Source organism: Mauremys mutica, chromosome 7, assembly GCF_020497125.1.
Source record: "Mauremys mutica isolate MM-2020 ecotype Southern chromosome 7, ASM2049712v1, whole genome shotgun sequence".
NCBI lineage: Eukaryota > Metazoa > Chordata > Testudines > Geoemydidae > Mauremys > Mauremys mutica.
The window spans coordinates 37969775-37992831 of NC_059078.1; the positions used below are offsets into that span (position 1 = coordinate 37969775).

The 23057-nt window shown below is 40.9% G+C and overlaps 2 protein-coding genes across 5 annotated transcripts in view; one reads left to right on the forward strand and one right to left on the reverse strand.

The window, feature by feature from the left end:
• The window catches only part of SYN2 (synapsin II), a 440231-nt gene that overhangs the window by 91205 nt on the left and 325969 nt on the right, over positions 1 to 23057 (reverse strand). The gene's annotated exons all lie outside the window — the stretch shown is intronic.
• TIMP4 (TIMP metallopeptidase inhibitor 4) overlaps positions 1 to 23057 on the forward strand; it is a 96353-nt gene that overhangs the window by 26261 nt on the left and 47035 nt on the right. Inside the window, exons 3-4 of one of the 3 annotated variants that reach the window (XM_045023287.1) lie at positions 15003 to 15071; positions 16949 to 17103. In XM_045023287.1, the coding sequence (XP_044879222.1) occupies positions 16977 to 17103 (127 nt within the window). In that variant the 5' untranslated portion in view covers positions 15003 to 15071; positions 16949 to 16976. Of the gene's footprint in view, positions 1 to 15002; positions 15072 to 15092; positions 15116 to 16948; positions 17104 to 23057 lie in introns of those variants that run through there. The other 2 variants (XM_045023289.1, XM_045023288.1) reach the window with 2 other exon arrangements.

The following is a 23057-nucleotide window of genomic DNA, read 5'->3' on the forward strand; positions in this document are numbered from 1 at the left end:
CAGAAGCTGCAAAATATACACAAACTTTCAGCCACCTTAATCATAAATAACAAGCTCACCCTGATTCCCCGATCTTGCAATGGAATCTGCTTGCATGAACCCTCACCTCTGTGTGGAGTACTAATCCACTAGGTTTTAAATGGTTAAATCAGTAAAAGAATAATTTGGGATTTATTATTCATTATATTTTTAGATCAAATACTAGAGGCACTGATAAAATAGCATTTTTGGTAGAAAACAGGGTGGCTGAAGAAATATTTTTATTTTGCCTTAAATAACTAATATGATTTTCTACATAAAACAGCATGTCTGAATATGCTGAATGGGGTCAATAACAAATATTATTGCAATCACCAATATGGTTGTGGCTGTTACTGAATTTGTAGAAGCTTGTATAATATCAGTATAGATTTACTGTAGAGATATTTGCCAGTATACTAACTTTGCTAATGCAAAATAATGCAAAATGTTTTTATCAGGTTCTAAAGAATGCAGAAAGTATACACACACTAAAGAATATATATTCTTTCTTTTCAGTGATTTAAACTTCTCTCAACATTATTTTATAATAAATTTGGGGTTTCATTTCAAAAGCCTCTGAAGTCAAAGTGAGTCTTATGGTTCATGTCTGGTTCTGCTTTGATCTGTGAACTTGTAGACATGTTCCCTGAGGGAGTAAAAACCATATTATGTTCTGCAAATGAAAGAATAAAAAAAATCTATGAGGAGGAATCCTGTTAAATCTAGATAACAGAAGTCAAGATTCCTAAATTTCAGCTAGAAGAGCATTTAGTATGAAAGTTGCTTTCACTGATATGACACATTTTAACAATTTCTGTCATATGTTAATATCAGGAAATACATTAATATATTTAATGACCAGACAAATGGAATGGTTGTTATCAAAGGGCACCTTCAGACTGGAAGTTCATTCATGTTCGACATGAAACTTAATGAGTATAGCAATAATACTTTAAAATCTCTTGGCAGACTGGCCACCTATCCAAGTGTTCTAAGTCTAACCATTCTTGGTTAACTGCACCACTGAAAGGTTTAAGGACAAGAGAGGAGGAGGAATTAAATATTAGAAGTGATTACATCTGTAATGGAAATACTGCAACATATGTAGGCTTAAAATGTGACTGTAATATCCTGTCTGAAGAAGCTTTGATGCTTTTAATAATGTCTGTCTCTCCCCCACCCCATTAGCTATTTAGTGGTGTTTTTCTTTCCAGAGTTGACTTATGTGCTGCTTAACTGTTTGCAATCACTTTATTTTTCTAGGTATTTTCTACTTGGTATTTCTTTGTCTTCAAATATTAGGGAAATATCTTAGAGGCAAAGCATTAGGAAACCAGATTGAATGTATGTCTCTCACTGGTATTCAGACAATAAAAATAAAATTTAGCACTTAATGAGCCTAGTCCTCCTCTCATATACAGTGAGTAACTCACTTGATGCAGGGAGGCATAGCTCAGTGGTTTGAACATTGGCCTGCTAAACCCAGGGTTGTGAGTTCAATCCTTGAGGGGGCCACTTAGGGATCTGGGGCAAAAATCAGTACTTGGTCCTGCTAGTGAAGGCAGGGGGCTGGACTCAATGACCTTTTGAGGTCCCTTCCAGTTCTAGGATATAGGTATATCTCCACTAATAATAATAATTATTATTATTATATGTTACTGGGCTGCTGACTAACTCATCTAGCCTCAACGGGCCTGATCCTCAGCTGATGTAATTACAATGGAGGTACTTCATTTTACACCAGCTGAAGATATGGCCCAAACTGGAGTTACATTGGTGTAAATGTGGGGAGAATCAGGCCCAACATCCTCAAAATGCTGGACAGCCAGCAACTGATGGAGATAAATGGATGAGAGAGAAGTTTCCACTTTGAGTGCCAGCTTCTTAAAACATACAGCAAAACAAATGTTTCAAAGACGTTGCTTTAACCGACTGTGTGTTCCTGACTGGGCTATGAAAAGGGGAACTGGGGAGTCTAATACATAATATTCATGCTGTATCTGCAGTTATTGAAATTGAAACAGCCCTGGGATTCCTAGATTCTTCTAAATTATCACTGATAATAACACAGCTAGCAGGCAGACAGCCCCCTCCCACGTCTTATCAGTTGATGCATCTCTCAGGGGAGTGAAATCATTATTTACCTTAGAGAAAGCTTATGCCCAAATAAATCTGTTAGTCTTTAAGGTGCCACCGGACTCCTTGTTGTTTTTGTGGATAGACTAATACGGCTACACCCTGATACTGGACACCATGCAGGCACTAAATTTAGCCGTATGGAGTGGAAATCCATCAACCTCAACAAAAAACTTGCACAGATACAGACAGACATCATCTTCCTCTCTAAGTGCAAACAAATGGACATCATACCAAATGGACTGAAGGTAAAAAATTCATTGCAATCGACATACTACACTGACTATAGTGAGAGACTGTGCCACACACTCTCAAAGAAACTGAGGAACCAACTGATCAGCATCCTGTACAGCAGACAGGAGAAGATCAAGAATGTGCTCTCAAAACTGGAGACTCTCATACAAAACCAACCTTCCACACAAACTTCCACGTTGCTGGACTTTACAAAAACGAGACAAGCCATTTACAACGCACACTTCACTTCTCTATAGAGGAAAAAGGACAGTAAACTATCTAAACTCCTATATGCCACAGGGGCTACAACAGTGGTACCCTCAACTCACCTAACAATATTGTTAATCTATCCAACCACACACTTAGTCCGGCAGAAGAGTCTGTCCTATCTCGGGGACTCTCTTTCTGCCCAACCACCCCCATGAACATGATACAGTTCTGTGGTGATCTGGAAGCCTACTTTCGTCATCTCTGACTCAAGAAATATTTTCAACACACCACTGAACAGTGCACTCACCCAAAGGAATCCTCCTACCAACAGTACAAGAAGAAGAATTCTGTGTGGACTCCTCCTGACGGTTGAAATGACAGACTGGACTTCTACATAGAGTGCTTCTGCAGACATGCACAGGCTGAAATTGTGAACCAATATTCCACATGCGGATGGACTACAAGCTGCCAAGAACAGTATCCCTGATGAGACCACGGCACATCTGGTGGATGAACTTTGTGACTTTGTCCTCACTCACAACCATTTCAGATTTGGGGACAACTTATACCTTCAAATCAGCGGCACTGCTATGGGTACCTTCATGGCCCCACAGTATGCCAACATTTTTATGGCTGACTTAGAACAACACTTCCTCAGCTCTTGTCCCCTAGTGCCCCTCCTCTACTTGCGCTACATCTTCATCATATGGACCCATGGGAAGGAGGCCCTTGAAGAATTCCACCTGGATTTCTACAATTTCCACCCCACCATCAACCTCAGCCTGGTCCAGTCCACACAAGAGATCCACTTCCTGGACACTGCAGTGCAAATAAGTGATGGTCACATAAACACCACCCTATATGGAAACCTACTGACCGCTATACTTACCTACCTGCCTCCAGCTTCCATCCAGGACACATCACATGATCCATTGTCTACAGCCAAGCCCTAAGATACAACCAAATTTGCTCCAATCCTTCAGACAGAGACAAACACCTACAAGATCTTTATCAAGCATTCTTAAAACTACAATACCCACCTGGGGAAGTGAGGAAACAGATTGACAGAGCGAGACGGGTACCCAGAAGTCACCTACTACAGGACAGGTCCAACAAGGAAAATAACAGAACGCCACTGGCCATCAAGTACAGCCCCCAACTAAAACCTCTCCAGCACATCATCAACGATCTACAACCTATCCTGGAAAACGATCCCTCACTCTCACAGACCTTGGGAGGCAGGCCAGTCCTCACTTACAGACAGCCCCCAACCTGAAGCAAATACTCACCAGCAACTACACACCACACCACAGAAACACTAACCCAGAAACCAATCCCTGTAGCAAACCTTGTTGCCTACTCTGTCCTCATATCTACTCTAGTGACACCATCAGAGGACCCAACCACATCAGCCACACCATCAGGGGCTCATTCACCTGCATGTCTACTAATGTTATATATGCCACCATGTGCCAGCAATGCCCCTTTGTCATGTACATTGGCCAAACCGGACAGTCTCTATGTAAAAGAATAAATGGACACAAATTGGACATCAAGAATGGTAATATACAAAAGCCAATAGGAGAACACTTCAATCTCCCTGGACATTCTATAACAGATTTAAAAGTAGCCATAATTGAACAAAAAAACTTCAGAAACAGACTACAAAGAGAAACTGCAGAACTAAAATTCATTTGCAAATTTAACACCATTAATTTGGGCTTGAATAGGGGCTGGGAGTGGCTGGCTCATTACAAAAGCAGCTTTGCCTCTCCTGGAATTGACACCTCCTCATCAGTTATTGGGAGTGGACTACATCCACCCTGATCGAATTGGTCCTGTCAACACTGGTTCTTCACCTGTGAGGTAACTCCCTTCTCCTCATGTGTCAGTATATAATGCCTGCATCTGTAAATTCCATGCATCTGAAGAAGTGGTTTTTTACTCATGAAAGCTTATGCCCAAATAAATCTGCTAGTCTTTAAGTGCCACCGGACTCCTTGTTATTTAAATCATTTTATTAGTTTAACAAGGTGTGACAGAGTTCCTTCTCTGCCTCAGTGGGTTCTGCACTTCCACTTAGCGGTGGGCCAGGGTATTTCTCTCTACCTCAGAATTTCCCCACGCCCCATATCTTGCCTGAGCAGAGTTCCTCCCAGCCTCCCTGACCGGGGAGAGGAAGGGGAGCCTCTTAGTCTCTGGTAGTCCCTTCAGGTGTGGTGGCAACAAACCAGGCACCCACTTCAGTTTCTCCTCTCCGGCGAGGTCTCTTCCCTCAGACCTCTGGGGCCTGGAAGTAGGGTGACCAGACAGCAAGTGTGAAAAATTAGGACGGGGTGGGGGGTAATAGGAGAATATAAGAAAAAGACCCCAAAATCGGGACCGTCCCTATAAAATCGGGATATCTGGTCACCCTATTCAGAAGGGCTGTTCACCCTGTTGGGTAGGGTTTCCCCTGCCCTTCACCTCTGTACCTGTGGGGTTTTTCCCTCCTGGTGCTTGTCGGCATCTGCACTGCCTAGATCTCCAGTAGCACACTTTCCTCCCACAACTCCTATCACGCACCCCTATCTGGCTGGAGGGGAGGCTTTTAACAGGTTCTGGCAGGCCCTTGATTGGCCCCAGGTGTCCTAATTAACCTAGAGTAACCCCAGTTCAGTTACCAAGGGAAAAGAGACCTGCTTATCCTGGGGCTAATATACCTGCCTTCCAGCGGCCCCACAAAGTCGCGGGACCTCCTTGTTAAACTCCTCCAAGCACTGGCCAAAGTGGCCATCTATAAGCTCAGGGAGAGGAGGTTGGCTGAGGGAGTTTCCTGCGACTGTGAGGCCTATTTCTGATCCCCCTTCTGTTCACGCATCCAGGCAGAGTTCCTCTGGGTGGCGTCCATTGGCTCCCTTGACACCTTTGAGGAGCAGTGGATGCTGTCCGGGGTTCTCTGCTCAGTGGCCCATTCCAGTTCCTTATTTTTGTCCCTTTGATCCTCACACCTGCCCTTGTTATTTTTTCCATTGTCCCCCGTAACTACTTGAGTTCCTGGGCCTTTTGGATCTTCCCCAAAGGCTGGAGGAGGGTCCTTTAGCAGCAAACCTGCTCACTTCCCAGAACTCCTGTAGCCATCTGGCTCGACCCTGTCATGTAGAGCAAAAGAGCACCAGGAGGGACTCATGGGAGATTTCTACTCTAGCTCCCATTTTCCTTCAGCGCTCCCCATTCTGCAATCAGGCAATCTATGGTAATTACAAAACTTTGCAATCAGTAATTGGTGCATTCAACACAAGTAGTTTTGTAATAATTACTGATGTGCCAGCACAGCCTAAGGGTCATGTCCTGAGACTTAGTCTCAAGTAATCTGACCTAGCAAAACTGTTTGAAGGTGCTTTTCTCTAAATCAGCAAGCATGATCCCTCTCCTCGCTAAAAACACAGTATCTATTGAAATATGAAAACCTGTAATATGTTATGATTTCTACTTTTCTGGTAAAAGAGATAATGGGAATCCAACTATTCATTATCATATGACTTAGCCTTCTGCTGTCCTACAACATTAACCAGTAGGCCCAGCTTATGGCTCTTGGCAGGACAATCTTGTGGTTAAATTTCAAGAATGATAGCAGATCTGGGTACCCTTCCTAGCCCTGTCTTTGACTTGCTTTGTGACCACTCTCTAAGGGAAAAATGTCCAAACTTTAACTGTAGCAATAGGTGCTCAGGACATTTGAAATATCAGACCACTTAAAATTAAATTTGCTAAAAAGAAAATCCTTTATTATGTAACTCCTGAGCATTCTTTAGGGGATCTGACAATGTTGGCCTTAACCTCTCTTTCTATCCTATCCAGGTTTCTATACTGAGCCTGTTACTGTTATAGCTGAGCAACTGCCTCTCTTTTCCCATCTGTTAAATAGGGAACAATATTTATCCCTCTTTCTCAGTGAAGTCTTGAAGTTTATGGATCTGATTCACTACTGTATAATGCCAGGTTTTCACCAGTGGAACTCTACTGATTTCAGTCAAGCTCCTTTGTACAGCACTTTAAGATCCACAAATGGAAGTGCTCTAAAAATTCTTATGTTCTGTCTGTAATTTTGAAAGAATGCTTAGGAGTTACATAACAAAGGATTTTCTTTTCAGCAAATTTTAATTTTAATGAATCTCTAAAGGTAAAATATAATTTAACACAATTACAGACAGATGTCAGGTTAGATAAAGACCCTCTGCTTTGACACTCTCCTGCAAGAAGGCCACAGATCAGGCAGTTTTGAGAGTGGAACTCGCAAGGGCTTAAGGAATTGTCTGCAGCTTTAAGGTCCTCAGAACTGAAGCAGAGGCCACAATAGGAAATCAGAGGGAGAAAAAAATAGCAACACAAAAAGTAAAGATGTTTTATAAACATGACTCACTACGTTCAATGTTAAATATTTGTCTTTCCAATAATGTCCACTGAAAGTTCATTCAGCCACTCTAGTTCCATACAAAATGTTTGTGGAGTATGCATCAGCCTAAATCTAATTTTGCCCTGCTTACTTTGGAAAAAGGAAATTAAAAAAATTAAATAATCAAGGTGGCTTTTTGTTCATTTTCCTCTTTCCCAGAAAAAGGCAAGCAGAGTTCTAAATCAATAAACAACTAGACAGAAGATGTACTTTCCCTAGCTTATTTGGGTTTAGTAAACACCACTGCAAGATAAAAACATAGGGCTCAGTCCTGTAAAAGTGTAGATGAGAGAGATGTGAGAAAAATATTCAGCTACCAGTAAGGGCAACTCAGCATATTGCTCTGTTAGTTATTATGACCCAGTAAAACAGCAAAATTAAAGGAGCTGGCAAGAGTCCTATGCCAGTATAACTCACAAGGCACTGAACAGCCTCCTGTGGGGAATACCACTTTTTTTTTTTTTTTTTTAGATTCCTCAAACATTTCTGTGTCCATGATGGAATAATTCACTGTTCAGGCCAACTGCACCTGTATTCCTCCCCTCGGCTCTCTTAAGGGTGGCCACTCTAGGCTCCCAGCTCTTCAGCCGTCACCTCTCTTGGGTGGTGACCTGCATCTCTCTCCTTCCTGACCAGGGGTTTTCCAGGATGCCTAGTTCCTTGCCTACACAGGCCAGCATCTGAGCTTTCCTTTCTCTCCAAACACTGTGAACAGCTGTCATTGCCAGCAGTCACACCTTACCACACATCTCTTTATAAGCAAGCACATTTATTCTTCATGTGAAAGCATTACAGAGAAAACATTTTTTAAAAAAGTTCCTATACACATGTTCAAAGCTTAACAGAGGTCATCCATCAGTCTTATGGAGCCTCAGCAGGCCTAAGTCCTTCCAACCCCTCTCATTGGACAGAAGATCCTGTTGCTTTGCTGGATCAGAAAAAAGGCCCTGAGTCAGCTTAAACTCAGGCTAGTTATCCAAAAGCCTTTTCTTTGTGTGCTGGTCTCTGGAGAATCCATTTTGAACTAGTATATGTGAGCCTCTCCACGTTGTGATATTTCTCTGATGATGTTATCACCTGAGTGAATTTGCCTAATCACCTCTTAGTTCATGAGGAAGCTTTGGTCACCCCATGAAATTACGTAGAATCCATGGCCCACTACGATACGTAAATTTAATACAGTAAGAGCACCCAAAGATATTGCAGGAAATTGCCATATCTGTCAAACCCATGCTCTCAACTTTGATGCTATTTTTAAGCATGTTTAAGTCGCCATTACTCCTGGCGGGCACGAGGAGTAAATTAAAATTCTTAAAATGGCTGTGAAGCAAATAAATTGTATACACTGGACTGGATTTCAGTACCTAATCCTGTGGGTTTATAATTGCAGATGTACTCAGACTGGGGACCACAGTGCAGTTCAGTGGCAGATTTAGAGTTAGTGGGGCCCTGTGCGCAGCTTCATTTTTGGGGGCCTCCCCTTCGGGACCCAGCCAAGAAAAAGAACATTCTCTCTTATCTCCCCGTTTTTCATTCTTTTTTTCCTTCATCCTCTTCCTATATTATAAGTAATGGGAAGTAAATGAAAATAAAGTGAGGTACCTTGATTGGGGCAGGGGGTTAGGGTGGGGAGGAGGTGCAGGGGTTGGGCTCTGGGAGGAAGTTTGGGTGCGGGCTCTGGGCTGGGGCAGGGGGTTGAGGTGCAGGAGGGGCCAGGGGGCGGTGCAGTTCTCAAAGCGAAAGCACACCCCTCTGGCAGCAGCTCTTAGGCGGGGGGGTCTCTGTGTGCCACTGGCCAGAGGCGCCGCCCCTACAGCTCCCATTGGCTGCAGTTCCTGGCCAATGGGAGCTGTGGAGTCGGTGCTCGGGGCGGGAGCAATGCATGGAGGCACCCCTTGGGTGAAGGGGGGCAACGGGTCTCTGTACGCTGCCTGGGGTGGGGGCAGTGCGCGGAGCTGCATCCCTCACGCCAGGGGCACACAGAGATATGCAAGCAGCCAGCCGCTTCTGGGAACAGCGTGGGGCCATGGAATGCAGGCAGCCTGCCTGCCTGAGCCCAGCTGCACCGCTGGCTGGGACTCTGGGGCAGGTTGTCAGATGAGCTTTGTCCTGAATTTTGGTGGCCCCCCGTCATTGTTTCATGGTAAATCCACCTCTGGTGCAGTTAGCCTGGTAACTGACACACACGTTACCTACCATTGTATAAGGCTGGATTTAACAAATAGATAATGGGTGAAATTTATAGTGTATAGAACAAACACAAGACCCACTGCACAATTTAAATGCTGGTTGGGGCTGCATAGGGAGGGACCAACAGCAAGTATAGAGTGGACTGTGGCTGGTGAGGGTAAAAACATTGGAATTTTTTATGTCTAAATATTCTGTAAACTAGTCTGCTGTAATATCTTCAGGTTAGAGGCTGTGCATGCAATCCTGACTCAAGGAAGTCAATGGGAGTTTTGGCATTGAATTCAGTGGAGCTAGGATTTCACTCCATGTCCCTTTGTGCATGCACAATACTTAGTACAATGGTGTCCTGATCTTGATTTGAGTCTCTGAATGCCACTATAAATTGGACTCATTTTTTCTTTCTTTTAAAGACAGCTTATGTTACTATTTTCTACCTGCCAATAGATGCTAGAATTTGAATGGTGTAAATTAATAAGGCTCATGACAGAACTGCAAAAGCCAGATTAAACAGAGCTCTGCCCTCCGAAAGGGCAAGAATATCGTCCCTATTAAGGATATACCAGATGTGAAATAGGTACTAAACTTGATCTTATCCAATTTTCCTTCCTTCTGACCTCTCCTTTTACTGTACATATTAAGAGCAGTGAGTTTCCCCCATCATTCTGCTGTAATTTTACATTCTATTGGATTACAGAGATGAGTTGCTTGCCACTGGTCCGAACTAATCAGATAGGAATTAGTATGTACCAAGTCAGATTTAATCTGATCATGTCAATGACTGAGTTAAAGGTCATGGCTTGCCAACTACAAAACCAGTTTCTCCTCCCTTGGTTTTCACACCTCAACTGTTAGAACAGGGCCTCATCCTCCCTGATTGAACTAACCTCGTTATCTCTAGCTTGCTTCTTGCTTGCATATATATATACCTGCCCCTGGAAATTTCCACTACTTGCATCCGACGAAGTGGGCATTCACCCATGAAAGCTCATGCTCCAAAACGTCTGTTAGTCTATAAGGTGCCACAGGATTCTTTGCTGCTTTTACAGATCCAGACTAACACGGCTACCCCTCTGATACTTGAGTTAAAGGTGTCAATGACTATGTTCTATGAAATACGAAGGGATTGCTGCCTCTCTTTTATAATATGTTAGCTGCAGTAGAATATGTCCTAGGAGTGGATAATATCTAATGCAGCTAGTCTTCATGCTTCATTAGCATTATGACCTCATTTGAAGTGATATCATAGCTCACCCATCAAACCAAAGAAAAGTCAACATGATAATGTATAGAGCAGAAAGAAAGGCTGTGCTTTTTAATTGATTCATATGAATTGTGAAAAGCAGTAATGTTTGCTTTGCTTAAGTCTTCATTTGTTAATAAAATGCTGGCACACTTCTGTACACTTACTTCGGATATAAGATTTTTTTTTCATTTAAGAATTGGGCAAGGAACTATAAAGATTTGTATCAGAGGGGTAGCCGTGTTAGTCTGGATCTGTAAAAGCAGCAGAGAGTCCTGTGGCACCTTATAGACTAACAGACATATTGGAGCATGAACTTTCATGGGTGAATACCCACTTCGTCAGATGCATGTGACGAGGTGGGTATTCACCCACGAAAGCTCATGCTCCAATACGTCTGTTAGTCTATAAGGTGCCACAGGATCTCTGCTGCTTATAAAGATTTGGACAATAAAGATTTTGATTTTCTAAAATCAGATTTTGGATTGTAATATATGATGGACTCTGAACTTTGGTGCTTCTGAAACTCTCCTCATTAAAATTACTGCTCATTATGTGATAAAAATACATTAAATAGCATACATTATAACCATGAGCAGCATACGTTTCCTTGTCACCATTTCTGCACATATGTGAGTAAATTTAAAATGGTAAGAGCTGATACACATTGATATGCCCTGATTATCTGAGGTGTTGAGCACCCAAAACACCTGACTCAAGGACTTCAGTTGACTTCAACAGGAACTAAAGGTGCTCAACTCTTTTGATAATCAGGCCATAACTATATTGTCTTTGTTTCTTTGATGACTCCTTAAGAACACCTGAAACTGTCATTCACAAACCTTTGCTAATGCTATAAAATATGCTATAGGAGGACATAGCATTATTATTATTATTATTATTATTATTATTGAAAAAAGTCAAAGCTTAATATATTTTATTTACGAAGTATTTCCTGGAACAGATCACTTTCTCCTTGCCTCAAATGCAACTCCTATTGAATTCTTAAGTTCTTTTTTTCCTAAAATGGGAACCTGATCCCAGATTAGGGCTCCATGGTGCTAGTATAATACAAATAAAAGAAAGAATAATTATATGGCAGCTATTTGTAATTATTACCATTCTCCCTATCCCAGGCTGTTACATTTTAGTCAAGCCTACCTCTGTGGGCTGACAAAGAAACAGGAGAGACAACTATTCTTACTCAACTGTGTGCAAAAAACGTCAGGCTTTGCAGTGCCATTACTTAACAAAATCCAGCCTCTGGATGACCAAGAGAAGAGAGACTTGTAAACTAAGGACTCCTCGCAGAGAATGCCATTAGTGCTTCCCCTTCTCTTTTAAAATGAGGAAATTATAGCTTGTGCACAGTTGTAGGCTTCCACTGCAGCAGTATGGCCCAGGGAGACAGGCTCTCTCTCAAGTAGAGCTGGGTGAAAATTTTTGACCAAAACTACTTTTTGGAGGGGAAAGGGGGGAGAATTCGCCAAATAGTTTCAGTTGGGGGGAAAAAACTTCATAAAGCTCCAAAAAACCCTAGAAGCTTCTGTTTTGACATTTTCAATTTGAAACATTTTGATTTTTTGATTTGAAATTATTTTAGGTTTTGAAATTTTTCAAATTAAAAAATATAAAAAAGCTTGTCATCAGAAAGTTTAGTTTGGGATTGACAAAACATTTAATTTGAAGCAAAGTGATTTTTTTTGGTTCACCAAAATTTCAAGAAAATTTCATTTTGGGTCAACCCAAAACAATTTAAAAAAATTTCTGAACTGCTTGTAACCCAATCAATTATTCACATAGATCTACTCTCAAGTAACCAGGCCCCAAACCATTTAGGGATTTATACTGGAAAATAATGTAATTGTTTGCTGTAACTGTTCAAAGTTATTGTGTCTAGAATATTTGCACTGCTTAACTTAGAATCATAGAATATCAGGGTTGGAAGGGACCTCAGGAGGTCATCTAGTCCAACCCCCTGCTCAAAGCAGGACCAATCCCCAATTAAATCATCCCAGCCAGGGCTTTGTCAAGTCTGACTTTAAAAACCTCGAAGGAAGGAGATTCCACCACCTCCCTAGGTAACCCATTCCAGTGCTTCACCACACTCCTAGTGAAAAAGTTTTTCCTAATATCCAACTTAAACCTCCCCCACTGCAACTTGAGACCAACTTCTGGCAGACCTAGTCAAATAATCCTCAGTTATTTATTTGCAATATCAGTGTTGTGTGCAAGAGCCTGCAGAGTCTAGTGTATGGCGTGCCTATAGTACTTGCGTCCAAGATGTTGGGACATCCAGCATGTTGTCAGATGTCTCTAGAAGGGACTGGTGTACTATAACACCAAAAGCAATGGGGCTAGTTAAAAAGAAAACCTTGAACTCCACCTGTATGCTCATAGGCCGCCAGTGAAGATCTCATGGCATGGGCATGGTAGACTCTCAGTGTGAAACACTGCTTAACCAACCAGTGGGCAGCCACACCTTTCACTAACTTTAATTACCCCATGTACAGTGCATTACAATGGATTACCATGATGTCTTATGTTGACTTTCAAATATTCTAATAGTCATTACGCAATGACAGTATTTCTCAAAATGGGGATGTGCCAGACTAGCTGTGTGTCAGGTGCATACAGGCCTCTCACAGTTGTTATCCTATTATTAGCCGAAAAAATTATAAAGGTTGCAGCTTATTTTGTGACTAAAACAACTTGTTCAGAAAGTTTAGGAATCACAACAAAGGTATAAAGGTTCTATTGAAACGTGATCAAGTATCAATGGATCCACATACATGATCAACTAAACATTCAGATATAAGACCCAATCTTGAAAATGTATGCATATCTATTTGCAGGATTGGGTCCATACTCTGAAAGGTAAAGGTATACAAATATTGGCTTGGAAAGGCTTTTTTATCTCAGGGTACGTTTATACTTACGGCGCGGGTCGACGCGGCGAGTTCGACTTCTCGGAGTTCGAACTATCGCGTCTGATCTAGACGCGATAGTTCGAACTCCGGAAGCGCCGCGGTCGACTCCGGTACTCCACCGCGGCAGGAGGAGTTGGCGGAGTCGACCTTGGAGCCGCGGAGTTCGCTTCCGCGGCGTCTGGACGGGTAAGTCATTCGAACTAGGGTAGTTCGAATTCAGCTACGTTATTCACGTAGCTGAATTCGCGTACCCTAGTTCGACCCCGGGGCTGTGTGTAGACCAGGGCTCAGTGACTCTTCATCAGATTTGTTCAGTTTATAAATTCAAAGCAGCAATGGTGATAAACCAAACCCCTAGATCCCAACATCCTACAACTTTGGGGAAGTTCAGATCTGGATGTGAACTCTGTAGTCCACTTCTAGCTGCCCACACTGCAAACTCATCCTAGGATCTGGGACTGAAGCTGCACATCATTACTACTAAGAAAGATTCTGCAATTGGAACTTAGTTGTTAATTCACTTGATGATGTGTGAGACAGAAAAGAATCCAGTTTACCTTCACACAGCCCTATTCCCTCTCCTACCAGGAGTAAAAAATAGACACTTATTTTTGTCAGTAAAGTAGATAGCTATAACTCAGAATGCAGAAGGAGCACATTTGCTAAGTAATATCCGTCATTTATAGTCAATAAACTTTTCTAACCATAACCACGCTTTAAATGTTCCAGCTGTGTGCAGATGGCTTTGAAAGACTCTCTTAAAAGTCTAATTGGATTGGAGCCTGGAGTGGCTTCACGGAGTATTAGTGCAGATTATAACAGAAAGAAATGTATTTTACTGTGCTTACACAACTACCATACTTCTGTAGAATATAGCTCAAGATTTAATCAAACATAAAATTTACTTTTGTCATGTTTACATTTCTGTAGTTGGCTCTACTCTCAGGGTATGTCTACACTTAAAATGCTGCTGCAGCTGCACCATTGTTGCACTTCAGTGTAGACACTCACTACAGCAATGAGAAGGGCTCTCCTGTCGCTTTAGTTAATCCACCTCCCCGAGGGGCAGTATCTAGGTTGACAGAAGAATTCTCCTATTGAGCTAGCACTGTCTATACCAGGGGTTAGGTTGGCAGAGATGTCTCTCTCGAGGTTGTGGATTTTTCACACCCCTGAAAGATGTAGCCAATATAAGCTCCCACTGTAGATGAGCCCATAATCTAACATATGTCTCTAACTCTCAACTCATAACCAATGACTGGGAAATAGTAAGTAGTTTGTTTATTAACCATTTTTATAAATTATTTTCATTTTTGAATTAATATAGTGCTTGTAAAAGGTTATTGTGCTCACAGCTCTGGACACCAAAGTTTACAAGACAGGTAGAGCATGGGCCAGTGGCAGGGTCAGCTTCTCCAAAATATCACACCAATGTGCCTTAAGTAGCCATCATATGGACAGCCTAACTCTAAATAAGATATTTCACCCCCCAGATCCATTCAGTCTTTGGGCTTTGCTAAGATGGTCACCAATATGGCCTATTGGTGCCATTTGCGACAGGGTACTTGTCTGGGATGTGTACTACTAAATTTTTTTTTGGTCTCAGATAGTAGAAGAGGTGGAGGGACACTGAGACAGTCCAGCTAAACCTGAGAAAGAGGTGGCCATCAGGACTGTAAGTGCATGAGAAGCAAAGCAACATAATGTGAAGCAGGAAAGGTATGATAGAAGTGAGCAGGGTACATGGCATTTTGATGAACTGCAGTTGATTTCCCCATGCCTAGTATCCAGAAGACTACTGGCACACATGGGGCTGTGAATAAAGAATGTAGTTTGTGTATGCATGGGACAGCTTGATGTGAAAATCTGATCTCAAACTTGGGTGCGATAAAGAACCGCCAAACAGAAAGAGAGTTCAGAGTAACATCTGCAAAACTAATGCATTATCATCCTTCAAAACGCTCCTTTTCTCTGATACCTACAAAAAAACATGACAATGATTGGGCTCGTGGTTTGCTGATGCCACTGCCCATCATACTGACCAATACTGTTTCCTTGTACTCCCCCATCTTTGTATCCATATCCTTGTGTTGTCTCTTGTCTTATATTTAGGGCTTGTCTATGCAGCAAGCTAAGGTGCGAGTCTACAGTGCACCAGCTAGCCGTGGCGTAATGTTCCATGTGGACATTGCTATAGCACAGTGAAAGTCCCAGAGTGCGCATTCTGGCTTGCCCCGCAGAAACTTGCCATACAGACAAGCCCCTAGATTGTAAGCTCTTTGGGGCAGGGACAGTATTTTTGTTCTGTTAGTACAACATCTAATGCAATATAGATGCTAGAGTCGTAGGCTGGAACCTAGTGTTCAACAATCTGGACTTACAAATCAATCTGAACTTGAGTTCTACTAACCCTGGGTTTACATTACAGGGTAGTCATACCTAATGTCAGCCTATACATAAATCTTTTTCAAATGGGCATACGCCACAGTCCTCCCTGCTCAGACCTTATCTTACTATCCATATGAGACACCTTTCATATAAGGGCAGATGGGATTCATGTGTACAAGCTATGTGAAAGTGGTTATAAGAGTAAGAGATCTGCAGATGAGGAAGAGTATTAGCTTTTGGATTCTTGAAACAGGACTAGCTATGCTCTGTGCATGTTGAGTCGCAGAAGCTCACAGACTTCCTAGCCAGCGCATATGGAAATGGCATTTCATTTGAATAGGTCCCATAATATGGGGACTGCAAAATACTAATAAATAAAAGCTTCACTTCGAACATATATCATTGGAATTTTTGTAAATCATTATTTCAAATTAAATATATGATGAAGTAGCAAAATGGCTTTTATTGAAGCCTGGATTTTTATCCAGTATTGCTTGTAGTTACCAATTGTTCAGGGTTTACAAACAAGGCATTGAAACATTTCCTCTTCATGAATGAAGTTCTGTGCAGCCTGCAAACAGTCAAGTCATTTCAAAAAAACGTAGAGAGGGACAGGGGAAAGATCAGGGAATGCAAATGAAATCTGGCTTTAAAAAAGGATGTTAGCATTGCTTTTAGATACATTGTTTGCTTTGGTCATGATAGGGACGGTGGAGGAACCATTTATTTTTTAAATTAAAACTGGCATGAAATTCACAAGATTAATGTATTAGTTTAATCTCCAATCTGCAAAAGATCATAAAATCAGTGCAGAAACTGATGTTTTTAAAAAGCTTTTGATTATTAATAGTCTCACTGACTCATAATAACAACATTATGATGCAACCCAGTAAGGTAAACTTGCTTTTGGAACAATAAACCTGTCACATCATTTTCACCAATGATGTGCTTTTTCCTTAAAGGAAGGCGGGGTTACTTGTAAGTATCAGGGCCATAAATAAGAGGGTCCTATGTCAGGGAAATTACAAGTCTGTTAACATAAGCGTATACTCAGACTGAGCATTAGAGGGCTTTTCTAAACCATCTAAGTCTGTTGAAATTGAACTGCACAGAGATTAGAAAGTTTAGATACAAGATCAACAGTAATAGACTATTTTCTTTTAGTTGGCCAGTTAGCCGTGTTGAAGGCAGCATGAATCCTGTGCACAGTACCTTGTTGTCTTCAGTGCTTCTTTTCACCCTCAGAATTCAGGAGCTGGTAGAGGCATGCAGCTGTGCCCCTGCACATCCACAGCAGCTAATCTGTGATTCTGCTTTAGGTGAGTCATAACAGCTATACAATTTTAACATTGCCGGTAAAAAAGCAATTGTAGCTATATTAACTGCTGTGCTATTTTTCTGTACAACTCTCTAGGGGAATACATTTAACAAAGTAGTTTATTCTCTAAAAGGTTTTCAAAACAAAATCATTGGAAGATCTCATTTAAAGAGACAGGTATAGAAGAAAATCCATTTGGTCTTGTATCTGGTAGTTGCTGTTCCTTTCTCCTTGCTTTTTCAGTAAATGTTCTGGACTACAAATTGTTGAAACTACTGAAGTAAATTATTTAGTGCCTTTTCTTTACAAGAACCAGCTTCTATATTAGCTCTCAAATTAAAGCAAGTAGGGAGGAATATGTTCACTGACAGATTACTGCTGTTCACATTTAATATGTAGTATAAAAATTATATAATATATATCATATGAATAATATATATGTGCATTCTTTATATAAATGCTGTAGATACAACTGGCTGCCACAGTGCTCTGTTAAAAAAAATAAAAGGGATGTGTTGAACTTAGTTGATCTATGATGTGCTACAATATAATTTGTCTTAAATGTATTTTTGGTAATTTTGGAACAAATAATTCAGCAGGTATCTGATGGCTTTTTAAAGATTTTGATAGAAAAATTGGTCACAGAATTCTGTGTTAAATTTCACTGTACACTCATAAGATTACTGCATTTCACATAGTAATCAACATATAGAAAAAAAACCCTAAAGATCTCAAAATTAGACAACACAGGGATAAGAAAATGTGACATTTTGCAGTCTTGCATTTTGCTCAAGCTGTGGATGGTTAACTTCAATCCAGAATGAACAGTAAATGTAGAACATGAGTTTCCAAAGTGTCACAAAATTAGCATATCTATGGGATAGGCAATACCTTCTGCATACTGATTAATTGCTTTTATACACTGACAGAAAATCTTTGTAGCCATGACAAACTCTAAGCTCTATTTGTGGCCATCAGTTAAATTGTTATCTAATCTGATTGTGTTAAGCAATCTTTTTTAAAAGGTACTTACACCAAAGATTACAGATGGGGGTAATTTGAGGTGTAGACAGAAATATCAGTTACTTTTATTATAGCTTAAAATTATTACACAACTATTTGTCTGGTGTATTCATAACTTGCGGTTTTGCTGGATTTGACAGTAGAGAAGAAACCTGATATACTCATTACATACAGTATTCCTTTAGGATAAGGCAAATTACAAGGTTCAAGAGTCAGATGGTTTCTCCAAATATATATTTCTGCTACTCTCTAACTCACTCTTCATCTGTAAGTAATGGAGGCAGAAAATAAAATTACAAAAATAAAATTTACAAGTATATTTGGACTTGATCCTCAAGCCTTAACTCACACAAACAGTTCTGCTGAAGTCAGATGGACCATTCACATGAGGGAGGGCTATATGATGGGGCCCTGTGTTTAATATTAATTACATTACATGGTATTTATTCATGCTGTAGGAAGGCAAAGAGTTATACACAATAAATGTTCATATATATATAATCATATATATAATCCTATTTGCTATAAACATATAGAGCTGGATTCTTTAGTCTGCTATGGTTACATTGCACCGCATAGGCAATGCAAAGTGGTCTTAAAGTGACTGGAGAAGACCAGTGGAGAGAAATCCCCCATATGGGGGAACTCTCTACTGACATAAATCTGGCTGAGGTAGCTCTTCTGCCCCAGCAGTCTTCCCTGCAACCCCAGAGCAAAAGGGGGAGGAGGAAGTGTATTGGGGGCTTTCTAGGGGTGTGGAGACAAGGAGGGGAGAGGGAACAGTCCTCTGCTACACCAGATCCTCCCCTAGTATAAGTTAGAGTTGTCCTCCTGCAGCATTAATTTTCCCACCGGGCCAGGCAGGTCTGAATCAGGGAGCAACAAGTGGCTCCTTGTAGCCACGCCTCTCCATTCTTGGGTGGATTGTAGAATCAGAGCCACAGTATATTTCGCCTCCACTCTAGGGTTGCAATTTTGGTTGGATATATTCCTGGAGGCTTCATCACATGACAGTCTTTAATTAAAGATTAATTTTTAATTCTTGGAGACTGCAGGAGACTCCTGGAGGATCAGAAAATCTATTCCACTCTCACTCCCTCACAGAGTTATACTTTTTGCCAAAAACCAGCACACCCTAAACCTCTGCTTTCCCTAGCACCACTTTTATAGTAAATAAGATGATACATTAAAGCTAGATTTTTGTTTGATTTTAACATTTACAGAACTCCAAATATTTTAATAAAAACTTGGGCCATGGCTCCTTCACCCATTGAAGTTAATGGGAGTTTAACTCTTAACTTCAATGTGAACTGGATTGATCCCTTTGATGTGAGGGTTGTTAAGACTAAAACTCTTGCAGAATTGAGAAGCATTTTCCCTCATGCACAATGGTATATCTCAGTTACACAAAGTAAACAAAGCAATACCTGTAAAATTTACAATGAGTCTGAAAACTGCGGCAATGCCTTAAGCTGTCCTGTTTTATACAGCACAATCTAGTACATGTATTGAAGTTATTAAACTATATTTCAACTTCAGTTCCTTTTCCTCTGAGGTCATTTGTGATTTGGTGGGAGGGTTAAATCAATAGATCTTACTCCAGCCACTAGCTGAATGTATGAGGCCACTCAGAAACCTGAACATTCATATTGGATCCCCAAAAAGAAACACATAGAGAAATTAATTAAGTTTGGGCCAAGCACTTTTCACTGTGACTTTTGTCCATGTGATTAGTGGGGCAACACTTTGTCTTTTCCTGACAGGGTGTTGTTGTGGCTTTAGGCTGTCTTTTTCTAAACACCCATAGCTATCAAATAGCCTGAGTAACTTGGTGAAAATCATGGACTTTCTGAGAAATATAGAGCGAGAGGCACCCTCTGATCCTGTCACTTACATGTGAGAGGATGGCAAAGAGAGAGAAAGAAAAAAATTTAAATGCACCAGTGTTGTATGTACCAGGAGGGGCAGTGTGTTGGGTTAGTGGAGTCAGCACAAGGCTATCAGCCAGGAACTCATGAGTTATAATGTCAGCTCTGCCACTGACTTTGTGTGTGGCCTTGGCCTAATTGCTTAGCCCATCAGCCTCTCAAGGCCTAAAGTACTGGGCACTAACTGTGAGCAGCTGAGTGGTTTTACCCCACAGTTCACTTCAGTGGGAAGGCAGGGTGCCTTCATCTCTTTGAGGGTGAGCAGCACCTCTCAGGAGAGCTTTTACCTCATGGGGGTTGTGAGGAATAATTAATCAGTAATGCTAAGCATCTAATAGTGCTAGTTATTATTACTCTATTAAAGAAATCTCAAAAACAGTCTATATTGAAGGTTATTGAAGATTCAGAAATGCCTGGAAATACTCAGAATGGCTTCACTTTAGCTAAACAGTAATGTGCAAAATATCCCCATTGTGCTGTACTGATTTCTTCAAATGAATGGGATATCAGAAGCACTGGTTTCAAGCTTATACTAAGAAAATTTCTCTGATAAATTCCTGGGATGAAATCCTGGGCTCATTGAAATAAGTGGGAGTTTTGCTGTTGAGGGGGGCCAGAATTTCATCCCTGGTACCCATTTTTAATTGATTTTCATATAAAAAACCAACCATACTCAATGACCTGTATACAAAAAGGGTATTTTTGAAATGCTAATTGTGTGTCAGGAGTTAAAATAACTTTTTATAAATACCAACATTCTTAAAACTGTTCTTTATGCCATTCTTGTGATGAACTTAACTCAGTGAGGCAGGCGGCACAAGTAGAGTTAGTGTTTTGGTAAACAGCAAGGTAAATAGATAAGTATGCTGCACTGCTACCTATTGAGTGTAGGGTTCTTCATCTTTGAAGTTGGCTGGATTCTTTCTGGGTTAAACACTTGTATCTATAATGGAAACAATATTTTGTATTTGAGCAACTGGCACCACACTATAACAGAGATGACAGATATTGGGCACAGATTTGTAATCTCAGACACCAGTTTAATTGATTTAATGAAGAGTGGCATGTCTCAAACTATAAAGGAAGCCTCATGGCTGAAGCTCAGCAGCACTTCGAGCCTGTTAAAATCCTTATAAGTCCATTGAGATCTGGCAATGCAAAAAAGTGTCAGACTTTACTAAATTTTATCACATATAAATATAATGGTAAACATTTGACTTAAACCCACAAAAAACTAAGCTTTGAAAGTCCTCTCTGCCTAGAGATGTGTGGAATAGACATGGCCAGGTAGCTTTCATTAAGTTGATGTGAAAATTTTCACCATTCTGTTTCTTTTGATTTTATCATCCCCATAAACTCTGCTTTTTGTGAAGTAACTACAAAAATGTTAAGCAAGGTGAATAGTCCCATTCTCTTCAATAGTATTACTGATATGGACAAAGTTAAGCATATCCAGGTTCAGGGCCACGGTATCCACATGAGCTGTAATAGCTACACTAATAGCAAGTGGAATTAAAAATTGATGGGCCAGGTTTTCCAGCCCCCCTACTGTTTTGGCAGTGTGGAGCAGATGTAATGCCAGTTTGGCCAGATAGTGGAGGGTTCCCCACTGTGGGGGAATCCCTGGGTCACATCGAGCCACTGTAGTGGTCCATACTCCAGACCTTACCGTCCTCTGATGCCCCCCACCCCAAATCTCCAGAGGGGCCAGAGCCTGAGAGGCATACATTAGAATAACCCAAGGCTGTTCTATCTTAGGGCTTGAAACACTATAATAGCACAGCTGTAGCACTTTAGTGCAGACACTACCTATGCCGATGGGAGGGGTCTCTTGTTGGCATAGGTAATCCACCCTCCCAAGAGGCAGTAGCTAGGTCGATGGAAGAATTCTTCCATCCACCTAGAGCTGTCTATACTGATAAAAAACGCTATATGCGAGTTGGTGGTATTATTATTAATATGTAATTAAATTTATTCAGCTCTGGAGACTAAATTCATTGTCTGCCTGAGGGATTTAAATTATGCTCTTGGTGAAGATCTCAACCCAACCTTAACTATGAAGTAATTCCAGAACCATCATGATGCACAATATTAGTGAATCTTATTCTCGCCATTCAATGTATTACCAAAATCATATACACAAGGGATGTATTTTCTTATGTGCATATATACAAAACATCTATACTGACTTCATGGATCCCTTGTTATTCTTTCCTTAAAGCATGCTTTTATACACGTGAATAATATTTTCAAACTAAAAAAAGTCAATTATGCAAGTGCCCTACTTATTTCCAAGTAACTTTTACAAAATCCAAGTACAGCATTCGGCCAAAGCAACCATCATGCTCTCACCCAGTGTTTGGTGTTTTGGAAACTACTGCCGAAGCTACTCCCTGAATAAAGCTCCTATCAGAAAAGGGGGCATTATTAAACACCTTTTCTACAATTCTTTTTAATCTCATAAAATTGTATTAATTCGAAACCTCATCAATGGTGCAAATGTCTCATATATTGCAATTAAACAGTCATAGTAGTAAACATTATTTTCTTAGGCAACAGTACCCCCAAAGCCTATATCTCTCAAAATGCTAAGAACATAAATTATATTGCAGTGAATTGGCTCAGCCAAACCAAGCGCTGAGATGCTGTGCCTTTACTGACACACCCACATTTTACACTCATTTATCCAGTTCCTCCTCACAACTGCAAGCGTGAGATGGTCCAATTTGCATAACAATTGCCTCAGTAACTGTAAAGTATGCAAATCTTTGTAGTCTGATTAGCTGAATGTTATTCTGAGAGAATCAGAGCAAAGAAATTTGCAAAATTATTGTGCTGAAAGCCACAGAAGTGGAGTCTCCCTTTTTGAGGATGATCTCATGGAGATTCCCCTATAGCATCTTGTTGGGGCTATGTAGGATTTGTTTCCCCATGGTAAAGCCTGGAGGCCCTGCCCCAAATGTGGTGAATTTACCCTAATTTGTAGGAGGGAAGGGGAGGAATG